Source organism: Girardinichthys multiradiatus, chromosome 4 (genome assembly GCF_021462225.1).
Source record: "Girardinichthys multiradiatus isolate DD_20200921_A chromosome 4, DD_fGirMul_XY1, whole genome shotgun sequence".
Lineage (NCBI taxonomy): Eukaryota > Metazoa > Chordata > Actinopteri > Cyprinodontiformes > Goodeidae > Girardinichthys > Girardinichthys multiradiatus.
In genome coordinates this window covers 41,959,976-41,977,432 of record NC_061797.1, presented here as the reverse complement: position 1 = coordinate 41,977,432, position 17,457 = coordinate 41,959,976, and the positions used below count along the sequence as shown (strand labels likewise).

Sequence of the window (17,457 nt, the reverse complement as noted above, 5' to 3'; positions counted from 1 at the left end):
TCTGAAACCTGACTGAAACTCTTCAAACAGGTCATTGCTGTATAAATGCTCACACATTTGATTAGCAACTATTTTCTCAAGAATTTTAGATAAGAATGGAAGATTGGATATAGGTCTGTAATTTTTCAAGTCATCTCGATCAAGCAAAGGTTTCTTAAGTAAAGGTTTAATTACAGCTACCTTAAAAGCTTGTCGTACATATCCATTTACTAAGGATAAATTAATCATGTCTAAAATGGGGCTGGTAATCAGAGGGAACACTTCCTTAAATAATTTGGTTGGGATTGGGTTTAACATACAAGTTGAAGGTTTAGATGAAGCTAATATTTCTGATGACTCAGGAAGCTCCACAGGATCAAAACAGTCCAAACACAGATCAAATCCTACAGTTATTTCCAATGTTGTCTCACTTGCTGAGGATGAAGTAATCATCTTTAGGAGTATGTCAAAGATTTTATTTTTAATTGAATAAATTTTATTTAAGAAGAATCCCATAAAGTCATGACTGCTGAGAGCTAAGGGAATGGATGGCTCAAAAGAGCTATGACGCCGTGTAAGTTTTAGCAACTGTACTAAAGAGAAAACTAGGATTATTGTTCTCTTCTATTAATGATGAGAAATAAGCTGTTCTGGCTTGGCGAAGTGTCTTTTTATACAACAGTAGGCTACTTTGCCAGATTAAGTAGGAATCCTCTAGGTGTGTAGAATGCCATTTTCTCTCCAATTTTCTAACATTGTGCTTTAAAGTGCGCAGTTCTGAATTAAACCAGGGAGCCAGCCTCCCATGAATAATTACCTTCTTTTTCAAGGGGGCTTTATTTGTTTAATCATTTTTTGTTTTACAGATTTCAGCGACATAGAAATGATTTTTTCTTTTGTGATGTATAACCCTATGTAAAACAGGTAAAGGCAGTGGAGAATGGACTTTAGAGAAATGTTTTAACAAATCACACATACAAGATAAATATACATTTTTTTATTCAAGAATCGGTTTAAAAAGTGGGTATAGATTTCACATCAATGTTTTTTTTACACAGGTTGAATAGTGGCACAGTTATGATCACTGTTGCCTTGTGGCAAGAAGATCCCAGGTTTGAATCCAGACCTGGGCAGGAATTTACATGATCTCTGGCTTTCTTCCAAAAACATGAAGTTAATTAGTCTCTCAAAATAGACCTTATGTAGGAATGTGTGTGCATGGTTGTTTGTCCCTTGTGTCTCTGTGTTGCTCTGTAATGGAAAGGTGACCTGTCCAGGGTGTCCCCTGCCTCTCATCCAATGACTGCTGAAGAAAAGCACCAGACCCCCACCCCTCAAAGGATAAGTGGGTGTAGAGAATGGATGGAAAAGAGAAGCTCTGCTTATAATATGAAGTGCAGTTATACTCAGTACTGTGTCACTGAGTCATACGATGCTATTTTAAAGTGTAAAGAGATTAAGGCAATATCCACGCTCATGTAATTCATGTAGTTTTGTCAGTTTAAATTCAGTTCCGTTCAGTCCAGTCAGATTCAGATCAAATTATACGTCATCCTAATATATCAACAGCCCCTTCTTACCTCTGTGGCTGTTAACAGTAGCAATGCTAAGTGGATGAATGAATGAATGAAAAATAAAATAGAATCTAGAGGTCATAATTGTTTTGGCAAAATGTTTCTTCAAAATGTTTTATGTACGAAATATATTTTAAGATTTGAGATAATTTTATTTGTTCGAATAAATTAAGAAATTTGAATGTTTTTGTACTTTGTATTTTGAGTAACAAAATTATCTTTTAATCTAAATTACCATATAGTTTTTGCAGTGGGATGAAATGAGATGTCCTTTTATTTTCTTTTTTATTATTATGGGTTTATAGGGCCATAATTTACATTGAAATCACAGAGCCCTCTAGTGGTTGTATGGAAGGAAAGGAGGCTTAAAGAAAAACACATCTTGACTTTTTGGATTTTTCTTGTAATAGCTAAGAAGTATGATGGTGGCTCATGAAAACGCAAAAGAATAATTTAATCCCCAATTTTTTTTTTCTCAAGAAAAGCTTGTCTTTAAGATGGTGACATTATGCTATAAATTTGATAGAATGTTTATCAAAATAATGAAGAAATGCTTTGGTTGTATTATGCTAATTAACTATGAAATAATTTTACAGAAAAATCATTTTCAAATTAAGAATTATCAGCAGATTCAGGAAAAAAATATTTAGGTTCTTATTTGTAAATTTATTTGTAAATTGAATCTGTTCACATGGTGAAGTAGTTTTTGCTACTAAGGTAAAGCCTCTAAGATCAGTTTATTTTACTGATTTTAAAATCACCTATCCTAAGGTTCTCTAAATAATTGTTCCTTTATGAGATGTGTAACTTTAGAATCAGTTAAAATCCAGTTACATTTATAGTGGCAGCTTGTTGAGAAGAATCAAGGGTCTTTTTATCCTGCTGAAGCTTCTGAGCTTCAGCACCTCCACCTTCCTCCAGGTGGAGGTGGCCATCGTCCGCCTGTAGGGGCTGCACCTCCACCGTCTCAGGTGGCCTGGAAACCCCCATCTGCCCCTGCAACACACACTGAAGGCAACAGCTTTATTTTTGGAGCGTCTGCAGGCACCACTGCTCGCTCCCCAAGGCTCCAGTTGACTTCAGGATGAGGCGGCCCTGTGGCACTCTGAGCCGGGATTAACAAGCAGAGAACAGTTTTTTTCCCCGTCAGCTGAAGGTAATCCACTCAAACTGAGAGTCTGCTGCTAGTTCAGATGAAAGGTCCTGATGGATTGACCAGGTGCTGACCTGCAAACGTGCCTTAGAGTTTGATAACAGCTTGTGCTCAATATGTAATCTCAAATGCTTGATGCATTTCACACATTAAGATGATCCTCAAGAGGATGGGCATGTTGCATGCCTTGCACAAACTTGTGCTTAGACAGATAAATATAAGCATGAATCAGAGATTAACAAAATCTGCACAGTATGAAAATAGTAGTATTTTTAAACATTTAATCTGATGAGTTCTACACAGACCAACTGGGTGTACATCCTCTCTAACATCAGACTGTTGTTTCCTTCACAGCCAGTTAAAGGAAACCCAAGTGACACAAGTGTCCAAGTCAGGTAAGACTTTAGATCCATAAGAATTGTATAAAAAACATGTAATTTCATCTAATAAACTGCTTTATAACTAAATGGATTGAGGTCATGGTCCACTTTTAACACAAAGCTAATCTTACACTTTTCCTCTTCTGAGCTGCTGGAGTGAAAATGTCCCAGATGTCCAACCCCAGAGCCTTAAATGGAGTCCGTCTCATGTTGCAGCTGGGCTTTTTGTCTTTGTGATGACAGGAGTCTCTTTGACTCCTTTGGGATTCATGACAAGCCTTTGCTCAAAAACAGGAAAGCATTTCAAATCAGTAGCATTTGAAAGAATTTAAGTTAAATTCTTTTTCTTTTACAGCATTTACAGTTTTCAAGCTCCAGGTTGTAAAAAATGAAATATTCTGCTAATGTTAAAAGGATCCTGCTCCCAGAAGAAATTAGGGAGATTGGGAGTTAGGGTAAAATTTAACAGACATTCTGACATGGATACTGGAGGCTCAGTGTGCAGTCAGAGCAGCTCTGAGAGGATTTGAGCCTGAGATTGATTACAGGAGAACTGAAGCGGTTCCACTGAGTACAGGACAGCAGGCAGCAGGTGCTGCTCTTATTTCCGTCGCACTAAAATTAGAATGTGAATCTCTTCTAGAGCCACTCACAAACACTATCCTTTTTACTACACTACTTATTCTGAATGATTTCACTGATATTTTTTCCTCTCTGTTTGAAAAAAATATCAGTTTGTCATTTTGGAAAATTTACAGGATGTTGTTCCCGCCCATAGACTGCTGGAGATAGGCAACAGCTCCCCCGCGACCCACTATGGAATAAGCGGTAGAAAATGACTGACTGACTCACAGGACATTGTTAAACTGATGTTATATATATTAAATATGTTTATATTCTATTGTAAAGTCAATTGTGTATATATGTACATTTATAAAGATATTATTTTCCACTTTTCCTCCATCATCAGAATCAGAATCAGCTTTATTGGCAAGTTTGTACAAAAGTTTGTACAGACAAACAAGGAATTTGACTCTGGTACACTTTGCTCTCAGTGAAGATTTTGTTGTTGTTTTTTTTTTTTTGTATACAGTACAGACCAAAAGTTTGGACACACCTTCTCATTCAAAGAGTTGTCTTTATTTTCATGACTATGAATATTGTAGCTTCAAACTGAAGACATCAAAACTATGAATTAACACATGTGGAATTATATACTGAACATAAACGTGTGAAACAACTGAAAATATGTCTTGTATTCTTGGTTCTTCAAAGTAGCCACCTATTGCTTTGATTACTGCTCCGCACACTCTTGGCATTCTGTTGATGACCTTCAAGAGGTAGTCACCTGAAATGATTTTCCAACAGTCTTGAAGGAGTTCCCAGAGATGCTTAGCACTTGTTGGCCCTTTTGCCTTCACTCTGCGGTCCACCTCACCCCAAACCATCTCGATTGGATTCAGGTTTGGTGACTCTGGAGGCCAGGTCATCTGGCGCAGCACCCCATCACTCTCCTTCTTGGTCAAATAGCCCTTACACAGCCTGGAGGTGTGTTTGGGGTCATTGTCCTGTTGAAAAATAAATGATGGTCCAACTAAACGCAAACCGGATGGAATAGCATGCCGCTGCAAGATGCTGTGGTAGCCATGCTGGTTCAGTATGCCTTCAATTCTTAATAAATCCCCAACAGTGTCACCAGCAAAGCACTCCCACACCATCACACCTCCTCCTCCATGCTTCACGGTGGGAACCAGGCATGTAGAGTCCATCCGTTCACCTCTTCTGCGCCGCACAAAGACACGATGGTTGGAGCCAAAGATCTCAAACTTGGACTCATCAGACCAAAGCACATATTTCCACTGGTCTAATGTCCATTCCTTGTGTTCTTTAGCCCAAACAAGTCTCTTCTGCTTGTTGCCTGTCATCAGCAGTGGTTTCCTAGCAGCTATTTCACCATGAAGGCCTGATTCACACAGTCTCCTCTTAACAGTTGTTCTAGAGATGTGTCTGCTGCTAGAACTCTGTGTGGCATTGACCTGTTCTCTAATCTGAGCTGCTGTTAACCTGTGATTTCTGAGGCTGGTGACTCGGATGAACTTATCGTCCGCAGCAGAAGTGACTCTTGGTCTTCCTTTCCTGGGGCGGTCCTCATGTGAGCCAGTTTCTTTGTAGTGCTTGATGGTTTTTGCGACTGCACTTGGGGACACTTTCAAAGTTTTCCCAATTGTTCGGACTGACTGACCTTAATTTCTTAAAGTAATGATGGCCACTCGTTTTTCTTTACTTTGCTGCTTTTTTCTTTCCATAATACAAATTCTAATAGTCTATTCAGTAGGACTATCAGCTGTGTACTGTATCCACCTCCTGCACAACACCACTGATGGTCCCAACCCCATTTATAAGGCTTAAAATCCCACTTATTAAACCTGACAGAGCACACCTGTGAAGTGAAAACCATTTCAGGTGACTACCTCTTGAAGCTCATCGACAGAATGCCAAGAGTGTGCGGAGCAGTAATCAAAGTAAAAGGTGGCTACTTTGAAGAAACTAGAATATAAGACATATTTGCAGTTGTTTCACACTTTTTTGTTCAGTATATAATTCCACATGTGTTAATTCATAGTTTTGATGCCTTCAGTGTAAAGCTACAATATTCATAGTCATGAAAATAAAGACAACTCTTTGAATGAGAAGGTGTGTCCAAACCTTTGGTCTGTACTGTATACAAAAAAAAAAAAAACAACAACAAAATCTTCACTGAGAGCAAAGTGTACCAGAGTCAAATTCCTTGTTTGTCTGTACAAACTTTTGTACAAACTTGCCAATAAAGCTGATTCTGATTCTGATGATGGAGGAAGAAAGATGAATCAAACAAAAGCTTTTGCAACTGATTAAACTGCTCTATGTCCCATTTAGTTACTCACTGGGCATTCTTGTTGCAGCCGTTTTTTAGATCATCTTTATACATTTTTAGGTTGAGACAGGAAGTTTTTATTTAAAAAGGATTTTATTCTGTTCTGTTGAATAAAATAAAACCAACTAGCAGGCAAAAAAAAAAAAAATTTAATAATAATTTGTTAGGTTTCACTTACTGTAACTATAACACAAACATACTTACCTGGGACATCTATGTATTGTAACATCCCTACACCTTGTAGTTTAGAAGAGAATGCAAAGAAAAAAATTATTGTTTAGCTTTAAATTTTGAGAATGGCGAAATTGATTTTTCAGAAGCAGCAAATGATGCAGCCAGTACTTCTCTGGAGTTGCTATCATCCAGGACTTGCAAGCTTCTTTCCTGGAATTTGAAGGTTAATTTTGGTAGCCCACCTAGAACTTGGAAATTAAAATTTACTTTCTGGATACTGCAGATTACTTAAGAATAACTTATCTGACATTATAGGTCAGTTTTTATACCAAGAACGTTCAAGGTAGTTTAATGGAGCGTACAGGTTCCTCTTGCTGAACATTCCTGGAACTTAGATGTTACGTTTTGGAATTTACTAGTTAGTTTCTTACAGGTTGCTTTCCAGAACTTACCTATAACTTAGAAGATGTTTCATGAAACTTACAGATTCATTTCCAGTCATTACAGGTTATTTTGGAACTTACAGCTTCAATTTCAGTCCTTACCCAGAACCTAGAGGGTATTTTCATGCAATTTACTGTATATATTGGGGTAGGGAAATATTTTCCTTAAACTTAGAGGTTATTTCCAGAATTTAACAGCTGCCTTCCTGGAACTTACAGGAACCTGTCTATAGCTCACCCACAACGTATAGATTATTTCACAAAACCTACATATTACTTTTGGGAAATTTTCTAGACCTTACCTTAAATGTACCAATTAGGTTGATGCTATTTACATGTTCAAAGAAAGTGAATACTTTGCAGGAACTTATCTGGGTTACTTTTTGGAACTTTGAGGTTCATTTTCTGGAACATAAAAGTTACTTTTAGGGGTTAATTAATTACACAAAACCTACACATACATTATACACATGGAGAATGTAATCCCATTGTTAATATTTTCTAGGTAATATTTTAGGCAAAATTATCTTAGCAGTATACTTAATGGAGTTTGAGAAGATGTCTTGAAAGTTGCATAGGGCTTTATGCTTTCAAAAAGATGCATGGCCTTTGTTTTTGCCAACCTGGGCGATGGGAGACATTTGCCTCACAAGCTTGCAGCAAACACCTGTTAGCTGTGTCACATCGAGGTCAGATCACATTCACATCACAAACAAACAGTACCAAGACCATTTAGGAGGTGGTCTTGGTACAGTTGTGATTGCTCCGTAAACTTAAAGATTTCAAACGGAAAGTCGTGGAATGACATAAAATAAAACAAAATATAATAGAGCAAATGTAGTTTTTTGGCAATGCCAAAGCAAAACTATCAAAGCAGACTAAGTGCTGCTGGCTGTGGGGAGCTACAGTTCATTGAGGGAACCATGAATGTCAACATGTACTGTGACATACTTAAGCGGAGCATAATCCCCTCCCCTTGGAAACTGAGCCGCAGGGCAGTATTCCAACCTAACAACCCCAAACACACCTCCAAGACAATCACTGCCTTGCAAAAGAAACTGAGGGTAAAGGTGCTGGACTGGCCAAGCATTTCTCCAGACCTAAACCCTAATGAGCATCTGTGGGGCATCCTCAAATGGAAGGTGAAGGAGCGCAAGGTCTCTGAATGATAAATGGCCTGTACTTGTATAGTGTTTTATCAAATCCGAGGACCCCAAAGCGCATTACACTACAATCAGTCATCCACCCATTCACACACTGACAGTGGTTAGCTACATTGTAGCCACAGCTGCCCTGGGGCAGACTGACAGAAGTGTGGCTGCCATACAATTGGCATCACCGAGCCCTCTGACCACCATCAGCAGGCAGGTGGGTGAAGTGTCTTACCCAAGGACACAATGACTAAGACGGATAGAGCTGGTTTGAACCGGCAACCCACCGGTTACAGGACAAACCCCTACCAACATCGCCCCGTTGCCCCGTCTAACATCCACCGGCTCCATGATGTTGTTTTAGTGGAGTGAAGGAGGATTCCAGTGGCAACCTGTGAAGCTCTTGGGACCTCCATGCTCAAGAGAGTTAAGGCAGTGCTGGAAACTAATGGTTGGCCACACAAAGTATTGACATTTGTGCACAATTTGGACATCTTCACTTTTGTTGCCAACAGTTTAGACATTAATGGCTGTGTTGAGTTATTTTGAGGGGATAGCAAATATACACTGTTATACAAGCTGTCCACTGACTACATTACATTGTATTGAAGTGTCATATCTTCAGTTCTGTTCCATGAAAAGATATAATAAAAAAATACAAAAATGTGAGGGGTGAACTCATTTTTGTGAGATACTGTAAGCTACAACACACTTATGAGCTTTTAATAATATTCCTTTGGAAAATGTTTTCTAAAAAACAAATCATTTCATTACAAACGTTTTGCTTGCAGGTCAGAGGTGCAGATGCAACAGAAAAGGTTCCCTTTGCAAACAGTCAGTATTAGTGGGGAGGGACCTAAATGTTTAGAGACGAAGGGAAGTATTTAGCCTTTGCTTCTGCTTGACATGAGAAAGTGCAACTAACATGACTCACAGTTCAACTTCTTTTAAAACTTGAGATTTTCATTAGTATTGATTACATTAATGTGTTACATTTATTATCAACTAATTACGATGTCTTTGTTTATGTAACAACACTGACCAATTATTTAAATTTTACTATTTGTGTAATTTTAAGCCTCCATTTTTTAGATATACCATCCTTGCTCCATAAACCCAGACACCCTCCTGTATTTTTAAGCCATATTATTTAGGGTTTACTTCTATTTACTGCAGAGGTCATTGTTAAACCTGTCAGTTTCCTAAGAAGACTATCTTAACAAATTGTCTGTCATCATTTCAAAGCTGACCTACTATAAGAAGCCTCTTTAAATGCCATTCTATTTCTAATTCAGATGTGTCTTGTAGCTGTGCAGCATCTTCAGCACCCAATTAAGATCTCTTGGCTGTGCAAATTAATCTGGTGTTATAAGATCTCACACTTGTCTCCAAGCCATTGGCAGGGGTTATATCAGTAAAGCCAGTAAGCAGCTGAATACTATACTGGGAGCACTGTAGATGAGGATGATTGTACTTCATGATATATAATAAACAACAGTTTCTAACAGAGGAGGGATAAAGAAATTGAACACCAAGAACTATTTTATTCAGATTTATTTAATTGTATTCAAAGATACAAATTTACAGAGATATTGTCCGGAAAACAAAACAAAAGAAGAATTAAGGTGTTTTTCCAGGTTATAACTCAACAAAGAGAGAATTGTCAAGAGATAGTGGCTTGTAGTCCAGTAATTCCAAACAAGTGTTTCACAAATCTTCACAGAACTGTCCAGCTGTGAAAGAAGAAAAAACTATGTTAAAACTATTGTCCTTTGGACAAACTGATCATTATTTTGGTAGAATAACTATTTCCAGTCATTTGATTGAACATGAAACTACTCAGGGGGCTTGAAATTCATTCTGTGGCTTCTTAATTGTTTTATTATAGTCTCCCTCACATTTCTAATTGACAATAAATATGTTGTTGTGTGTCATCTCTCTGGTAGGAAGGTGCAATGCTGATGGAGGTTTATTATACTAATGGGTTGGAGCCTGACCTTTCACAGCAGTATCCTCCACCTTTACTGCCAAAACCAGGTAAAGACAATGCCAGGCTTCAAAAATTAAAGAAGAAGAGAGCCAGGAAAAAAGGCAGCCTTTCTCAGACGCCCATCCCCTTCCGCTCCTGTTTGTCACCTGTCAATGAAGCAAGCACAGACCTAGAGCACAGTGACCAGTGCAGCCCACCAAGGACACCAGAGTCAGTCTACATTTCTGACTCTTGTGTCTCCAGTTTTCCCTCTGGCTCTTTTTACGATCACCATGTAGCTTCATTCCCTTACCCTCACAGCAGTGCCAATGGACAAACTAACAGCTTTTACCCTCTGTCCCACCCAGCTGGGATCAGGACCTCTGAACTGCAAGTGGCTCCACTGTATGAGTGCTCCTCTTTCCTATTTGACGATGCTTCCCCCTTCATAGTTCCACCTCTGACATCTTCAACACTACATGAGCAAGTTTCTGCACCATGTCTTCCCCCAGCCTTCAGCATGACATCAAATTCCCATGGGTCAGTCACAACAATCTCTCCAGTTGCTATGTCACAGTGCAGCCCAAAAATATCCACCCACAGCCTGACCCTATCTGCTGCTGCTGCCAACTCCATGCCAGGCCTAGCACCTTCTCACATTGCAGATCTATCTCCTGTTCCAATGCCTCTATCAGTTTCAAACACTCATACACAACCATTCATTCCCAGCCAGAGGGAGACAAACACTGATCTAAAGGCTGATTTTCAGAGACAGACATTAACTAAAACTAACACAGCCAGCAGCACTGGCAATGGTGCTCTTCAACAGATGTCCTCTGAAATAACTGCCTCAAAAATATCTCTTGTAAATGCAGTGAAAGAGCCACAGAATGACGCCAAGCAAGCAAAGATTTATACATCTAAGGCAACATTTTATGAGCTCTCCAAACCTGTCTCTGTCCAGGACCTCACAGTTATGAACCCAACCCATCAAGGAGTCTCATCATCTGCAGGATTCTGTCAGGAAGCCTCTGTGCCATCAGTAAATGTTTATCAGGAACTGTTTTCACCTTGGATTCAGAGTGTGAGAGCTCTGCCTTTGGCTTACACGCCAGCTCAAATATCAACTCCTATTTTTGAAATATCAAAACCCAACCCAGTTTTATCCAATGCGAACCCTGCTTTCAACTCCTTCCAAGATTTACAAGGACAAGTCATTAAGAAAGAGGCACTTAAAGACAATTCAGCAGTTCCAACTTGGTCTTTGGGTAAACCTCCAACTGTGACTGAAGAACAAAAGCAAACTGATGACAATAACACAATTTTCAACAAACAACAAAATATGTGTAGGGAGATAGAGATTCCCAATACATGGAAGAGTACAGTGAATCTAAGTTTGGTTAGTTGTGAGCCATACCACACAGAGAGTATAAATTTGCCTGAATTTCCTGTGGTTAAACCTACAATAACACCATTTGTCAACCCCAAAACAGATCAAGTTTCTGAAAACAAAGCTTCATCTCTGCCAAAGGTGCCATCATTTTTTTCTGTACCGAAACATCGTAGCCCTACACCTTCGATTTCAATGCAAGGATCACAAAGTCCAAGTCAAGGGTTCTCCACCTATCGCCCTCCTGTAGTGGAGGCACGCAAGTCTTTGACATCACTTTTGGAGACACAAATGTCATTAGCAAGTTCAAAGCCCAAATCACGTTCTACATATTACGGATTAACTCCAGTTGAGTATGTTGCCTATGGTGGAATAAGAACAAGTATGTCGCATCACCTCATTGATGAAAACTCAGACATAACCCACACAGACAAACCTGTAGATGACTCAAATGTCTTAAAGCAAGAAAAGCATTTCAATGAACTTGTGGATCCCACTTCTGTGGATCCAACAGAACAATCATCTCACTCGAAGGTTCCAGATGAAAGGATTTTCACAAACTGCAACAATGACATCATAGGGGAAAGTTGGAGTGAAACTCAGAATGTTGGAATAAAGTCAGTAAAAGTATCTACACTGGAAACAGTAAAACACAACCTTCCCTTACAACTGGCAGAGAAAACAAAACTGCAATCCACAAGTGATGCATCCGCATCAGAAGCCTCATACTCAGAGGCTCCAATACCAGTGCCTAAAGCAGGTGAGGTACACACAAAAGGTCTGGTGCAGTTTTCAGTAGAGGCAGGTCAAAAAACACCTCCTAATAATACTTATAACATGGGTCCAAACATTTACTCATCACCTTTGATCAAAGAGGTAAATGCAGAATCACAACCTAAACCGAAAGGGGTAGATGTTGCCCAGAAACAATCAAATCTTGATAAAACAAATTTTGTGTCTGCTAAAAATGGCCTTGCAGCATCCAGAGTTACAAATATAAATGAGCCATCAGGAAAAATGGAAATAAATCCTATTAATGTCAGTCCATCATTACTTCATGGTGTGAATGTTCAACCTGCCACCAAGTCTATGACAAATGCAGCAGACAGTGAAACAAACGTTTTTCCAAACACCACAGCCCAGTTACAGAGTCAATTCCCAGAAGGCCAAATTTTAAACAACACAGCCATTTTGGGAAAAGAGCCTACTAAACTGGTTTCAGAAATCCCATTGGCTGGTAAAACAAATAAAGGTATTCAAGATAAACACTATGATGAGATCAAATGCCAAATTAAAGCAAGCAAAAGCATTATTATAACAAATAAAACAAATGTTGGAAACATATTGTCTTCTGTACCTGTAAATAAAGAAGACATTCATGATTATACAGAAAAAATATTAAAAGAACCACATATCCCTGCCACAGAATTGATGTTCCCACATGAGCCAGTTACAGCATCTCTTTGCTCTGGGCAATATGATATCTGCTCAGTATCCTCACCAAGGACAAGCAAAAGAATTATGCAACTGCACAGTACAGAAACTCAAAGATTCACAAAAAACTCAGATCTAAAAAACAACTTCCATTCGTTCCCATCAAACTTATCGAATCTATCTGATGGAAATATTTTACCAATTAAACCTACCACGGAAACAGAAACCGATGTCATCCTTGGAACTACAACCAAGATTAGTCTTCCAATAAAGATAAACCAATTATATGTGCCAACAAAAGAGTTAGAACAGCTAACAATTATACCTGCAAATGTACCTGTAAAGCCACAAAATAACATGGGATGGAATTTCCAAAGTCAAGCTGTGCAAGCAGAAAATGTTGGTGTAACTTCATACACATTTACAGAAATATTGACAAAATCTACAAAAAATAGGCTAAGCACTCAAGTTGATTCTCATTTTTCCTCAGGAAATGCCATAGCAGAAAGTTTTGAACCAAAACAAACAGGAAACCTAAGTATGCCAATAAATAAATCTAAATTATCCAATCAGCTTCCTGAAAACCAACTTAAAGCTTCTACAAACACAACTTCATCTACACCAGCTGGAGCTACTCAGCACTTGACAGCCCAATCAAATATTGGTTTCCGCAGCAATGTCGAAACTATTCTATCAACTGAAAACACAGTTCCAAACAAACTTCACACGGAAGCTTCGTTAACAATATTAGCAGAGTCAGCAGGGGCGGTTGAACCAGCAGCTAATACTCTGCCAACCAATAAAACTATGGTGCCCTGCAGTCCAACAATAAGGCAAGTCCCACCAATAAGTCCACAGTTAAAACCGGATAGTCAACCTGCAGCAAACTCTCCAATCAATGAAAAATCAGTTATTGGGCCTGTTGGGGCTAAATTGATTCCAAACCTTCAGCATGTGAACAGATCAATAGAGATACCTATGTGCCAAATTATTAAAACTACAGTAAACGAGAGCTTTTCTGTTGTTGAGCCAGTTATGGATCATAAATGTTTGGCAAGCCCACCATTGAAAACCAAACATTCTGTAACATCCACAATGAAGGCTCAGCCGTCCATTGCATCTGGTCAGATTCAGACTAATGCATTTGGTATAAATGTTCAACGTGAAAACGCAATATTTATAAAGCCCAATCAAATACCTTTGCCTGGAAATACATCTCAACAGTTTAGTACTACCAATGAGCCTCCAACAACATCTCAAACCAATGGCCTTAATGAAAATCCTCAATCCCTTCCATTTGTTGCCTTAAATGATCACTCAACCACACAGCCTCTCAAAGAAGCTGCCAAAGATTTCAAAGTCCCATATAGTCTACCATTTACAAATAAACCATGGGCAGCAATAAGATCTTCTCCATTACCTGAGCCAAGAGTGTGTTATGCACCAAAACAAATGTATACTCCTACTTTACCCCAGTCCTGTCAAAGACCTGTTTCTTTGGACGATTTGACAGAAGCAAACCCATTGCCAGTTAATGTGAAACAACCAAAACACTCACCCAGTACACCTTTTCAAAATATTACACCAAACAGTGCAGCTCAGCAGCATGAGAAGTCAGTCAAAGAAAATACCTTAAAACCAGAAACTAAAATATCTTCAGCTAACGACTCTTCAATCTCAGAGATAAAACCACTTATCCCAATGGAAAACATAAAAACAAACCAATGTCCAAACCCATACACAGAAGAAACTCTCTCCTCATTAATTACCAAAAATAGTATGGCCAGCCAATATACTGACTCAGTTTTGAACAGTGCATCTGCTTTAAAAGCAAAACCTTCTATTCAGCTAGTAAAATCAATACCTTCCTCTGCTGTTGCAGAAAACAAACCCTCACTAATAAAACCAGAGTCTTCAGTGTCTCTCATCAATCCAATCCAGGCTAGCTTGCACCTGAATAATGATGAAACACTAGAGAGTGGTTCCCTTGACAAGACAGAAACAGACACTGTCATGAAACCGTCCATAGTCAAAGATGCTGTGATTGATTCTGCCACTCCTGCCTCTCTGCCTCAGGCCTCGGTCTCAGTAAAAGCTCCACCTCCAAACAGAGGAACATCACCGTCATCTCAGCTAAAAACTGGACTCAAAGGCAAAGACATTCTGAAGGCCATAAGTACACCAAAGAAAGCCCCAGCTGTCGAATCCTTCATGAAGTCATTGACATCAACTGCATCTTCAATTACTAAGAAACAGTTGGAACCAGAGGGAACATCAACCTCATCCACAGAGCAAAAACCAACCCAGAAGCCAAAAGGTCTTAAGGGCAAGCTCAGTGGATGGACACGGCTGATAAAGCACATGGTTGTTGAGCCAGAGGAACCCAGATTTCCTGATACAGTGGACAAACCTCAGGTCACTTCTAGTGGGACTGATAGAATGCCGCCTGCTGTCCAGGATGTGAACCAGGAGGTTGCTCAGAACAAAGAAGGGCCCAAGGCACTAAAGATGTGGGATGCACTGCTCTTTCAAATGTTCTCTACCAAAGACAAAATCATGCACCAAATTAATTCCAACAAGAAAGATCCAGAACAGAAAAAGTCCTCTAAAGATGAACAGGTAGTGGTGCCATCATTTGTCAACCGGCTCCCTATTTTATTGTACAGCCCTCGATTTGATGCCAGGAAACTGAAGGAAGCAGCAGAAAAGCCGCTGACTAAAATAGCAGCAGCTTTTGAAATAGGGCTGATAAAGCGCAAATCTCAGGAAGAGGAACGCAAGGATTTCAACAGAACAGCAAAAGGATTTGGTCCGACTAAAAAGGATGTAAATTATGAGGCTCATGCGTGATTTATCATTGTGATTTACAACAAACTAAGAATTCAAAAGGACTCACAGGGGAAATGCTATTTGGGAAATGTGAGCTAAAATAGTTGGATGTCTGTAATAGATGTTTGGAAGATGATTTTGTAAAATTGATACTGTTGTACTTAGGAAGTGCATTTTTATGTTGAGGGAAAGAAATTGATAATAATAATACTTAAATTGTTTTGATTTTATTGCTTGGAATTTCAACATTTCTATTCATTCTGAAAAAAGTTTAAGGAGTCACAAAGAAAAAGTTAACATGTATTTATTTGTTTAACTTTATTTAACCAGAAAAAATCCCATTGAGATTAAAGACCTCTTTCATAAGTCAAACTATGTATGTAATAATTTTATCCGAAAGTTAGATTTTTTTAAGTTACATATTGCTGCATTTATCTTGAAAAGGATTAATAGGTTACCTTAAATGCCCCCCATTTGTTGCACCTTTAATACAAATTCAATAAGGATGAAATTTGGTAAAAAACAAAGCAAGAAATCATAAGAAAATTAGAGTAGTTACTCTGCAGTTATAATTGCTAGATTCTGTTTTCTGGTAATAATGTCATAGATATGATTTGGAACGCCTGCACTGTAGATAAATTGTCAGGCTCCTTTTCTACTTTTCTAAAATAAATAACCTTTAAGTGTGTTGTAGACAGGCATATTTTGTTCTCTGTGATAAAAAGGGCTTTTACATTCCTGGATTAACAGGACAGGACATATTTGAGCAAAGCAAACTAAGTTGAATGAAGCTGAAATGACTAGTAACAATAATTGTAGGTTTCTGAAAGTGATGGCGCTCAATGAATACATGAAATGGGCAAAAACGGGTGTTTGGTTCATCTTAGCCAAGCTAGATGTCTTACAACTTGACTAAAACATCCTAAACCTATGTGTGACATAACTTAGGTCATTCAAATTTACACACAATAAAACGTTGTTGAGAAAAAAATCTGAAATTTAAAAAGATTTTTTAAAGCTGTTGGAGGACCACAGCAAAAGTTTTGGAGCTGAAAAGATCTTGAAACTGGTTATTGTGACGATATTTCTGTCAAGTTAGAAGAGTAATAATTCAAAAATAATTAATTATGCATTTACTGACTAAAGCTAATAGATCATTAGCTTATGGTACAATATAAATCTATTGTTACTTCTAAGAATGCTGATATGCTATTTCAAAACATTAGCATGTTAGTATTGATATAACTTTAGCATTTAGCTTTGGTTCAGCTCAATGGTTATGCTATTTTTGGGGCAGAGATTTGGATAAGAAATATGTTCATATGTAAAAGTTTCATGTCTTACCTTTTTAATTGTATATTCATGCTTTTGCCCCCTGTATAAACAGAATTTACCAACTCCATTATTATGGTTTGACCTAGCCAAGTATGGGAGCACCATTAAATCCTGGATAAAACTAATATCTGGTTACAATTGATACGGTCACTAGAATGTAAAGTTAATAAAAAACAAGTTAGGCAAAAGATGATAGTGAAGAGTACTACTGTAAGAAAGCTGAAGAAGAGGTTGAAGAAGTGTAAATAGAAGTGGAATGTTAAAAAGGTTTGGAGAATGATATCACTACCACAGAAGGTTTAAAGAAGGTGTTATTTTTTACTGTATAGACCCCTTTTGTCTCTAAAATTGACCTTAATAAAGATTGTTGATGATTATTGATAAAGATGATCAAAAAGAGCAGTTTCCTTCATGATAGGCAAGAAAACTTCATAAAATGAGCAAAGCCCCACTTATTATACCCATGCTTAATACAACCTTGTTCACTGTCTGATTTTTAAAAATGTATAAAGTGCAAATCTATTTGTCTGTTTATGTTCATTTATTATTAAACCTAAAATAAAAGGTCTGGTTATTTCTTTATACATTTAACAAACACGACTTTACTTGTGTTTCATATATATTTCATATATGTATATGATATATATATGTTGTAAATATAAATTAGTTTTGTTTTTCTTTTATCGCGTTTCCACCCATTTTGTGGCAGTTAAAATAACTACAGCTGCTAAT

The 17,457-nt window shown here is 38.1% G+C and overlaps 2 protein-coding genes across 4 annotated transcripts in view; one reads left to right on the top strand and one right to left on the bottom strand.

Annotated features, from left to right (window-relative positions):
• The first annotated feature begins 998 nt into the window (after positions 1-998).
• LOC124867032 (mucin-3A-like) lies at positions 999-17,292 on the top strand. Its single transcript, XM_047363215.1, has 2 exons — positions 999-3,101; positions 9,715-17,292. The coding sequence occupies exon 2, from the start codon at positions 9,724-9,726 to the stop codon at positions 15,409-15,411; it is 5,688 nt and encodes a 1,895-aa protein (XP_047219171.1). The 5' UTR covers positions 999-3,101; positions 9,715-9,723; the 3' UTR covers positions 15,412-17,292.
• LOC124867033 (non-muscle caldesmon-like) overlaps positions 9,308-17,457 on the bottom strand; it is a 32,265-nt gene continuing 24,115 nt past the window's right edge. For all 3 annotated transcript variants that reach the window (XM_047363216.1, XM_047363217.1, XM_047363218.1), the window contains one exon: positions 9,308-9,501. In XM_047363216.1, the coding sequence (XP_047219172.1) occupies positions 9,476-9,501 (26 nt within the window). In that variant the 3' untranslated portion in view covers positions 9,308-9,475. The remainder of the gene's footprint in view (positions 9,502-17,457) is intronic.

What these genes read in the sequence shown, in the direction of transcription:
- LOC124867032 (XM_047363215.1), top strand. Translation starts at nt 9,724, where the DNA reads ATGCTGATGGAGGTTTATTATACTAATGGGTTGGAGCCTGACCTTTCA.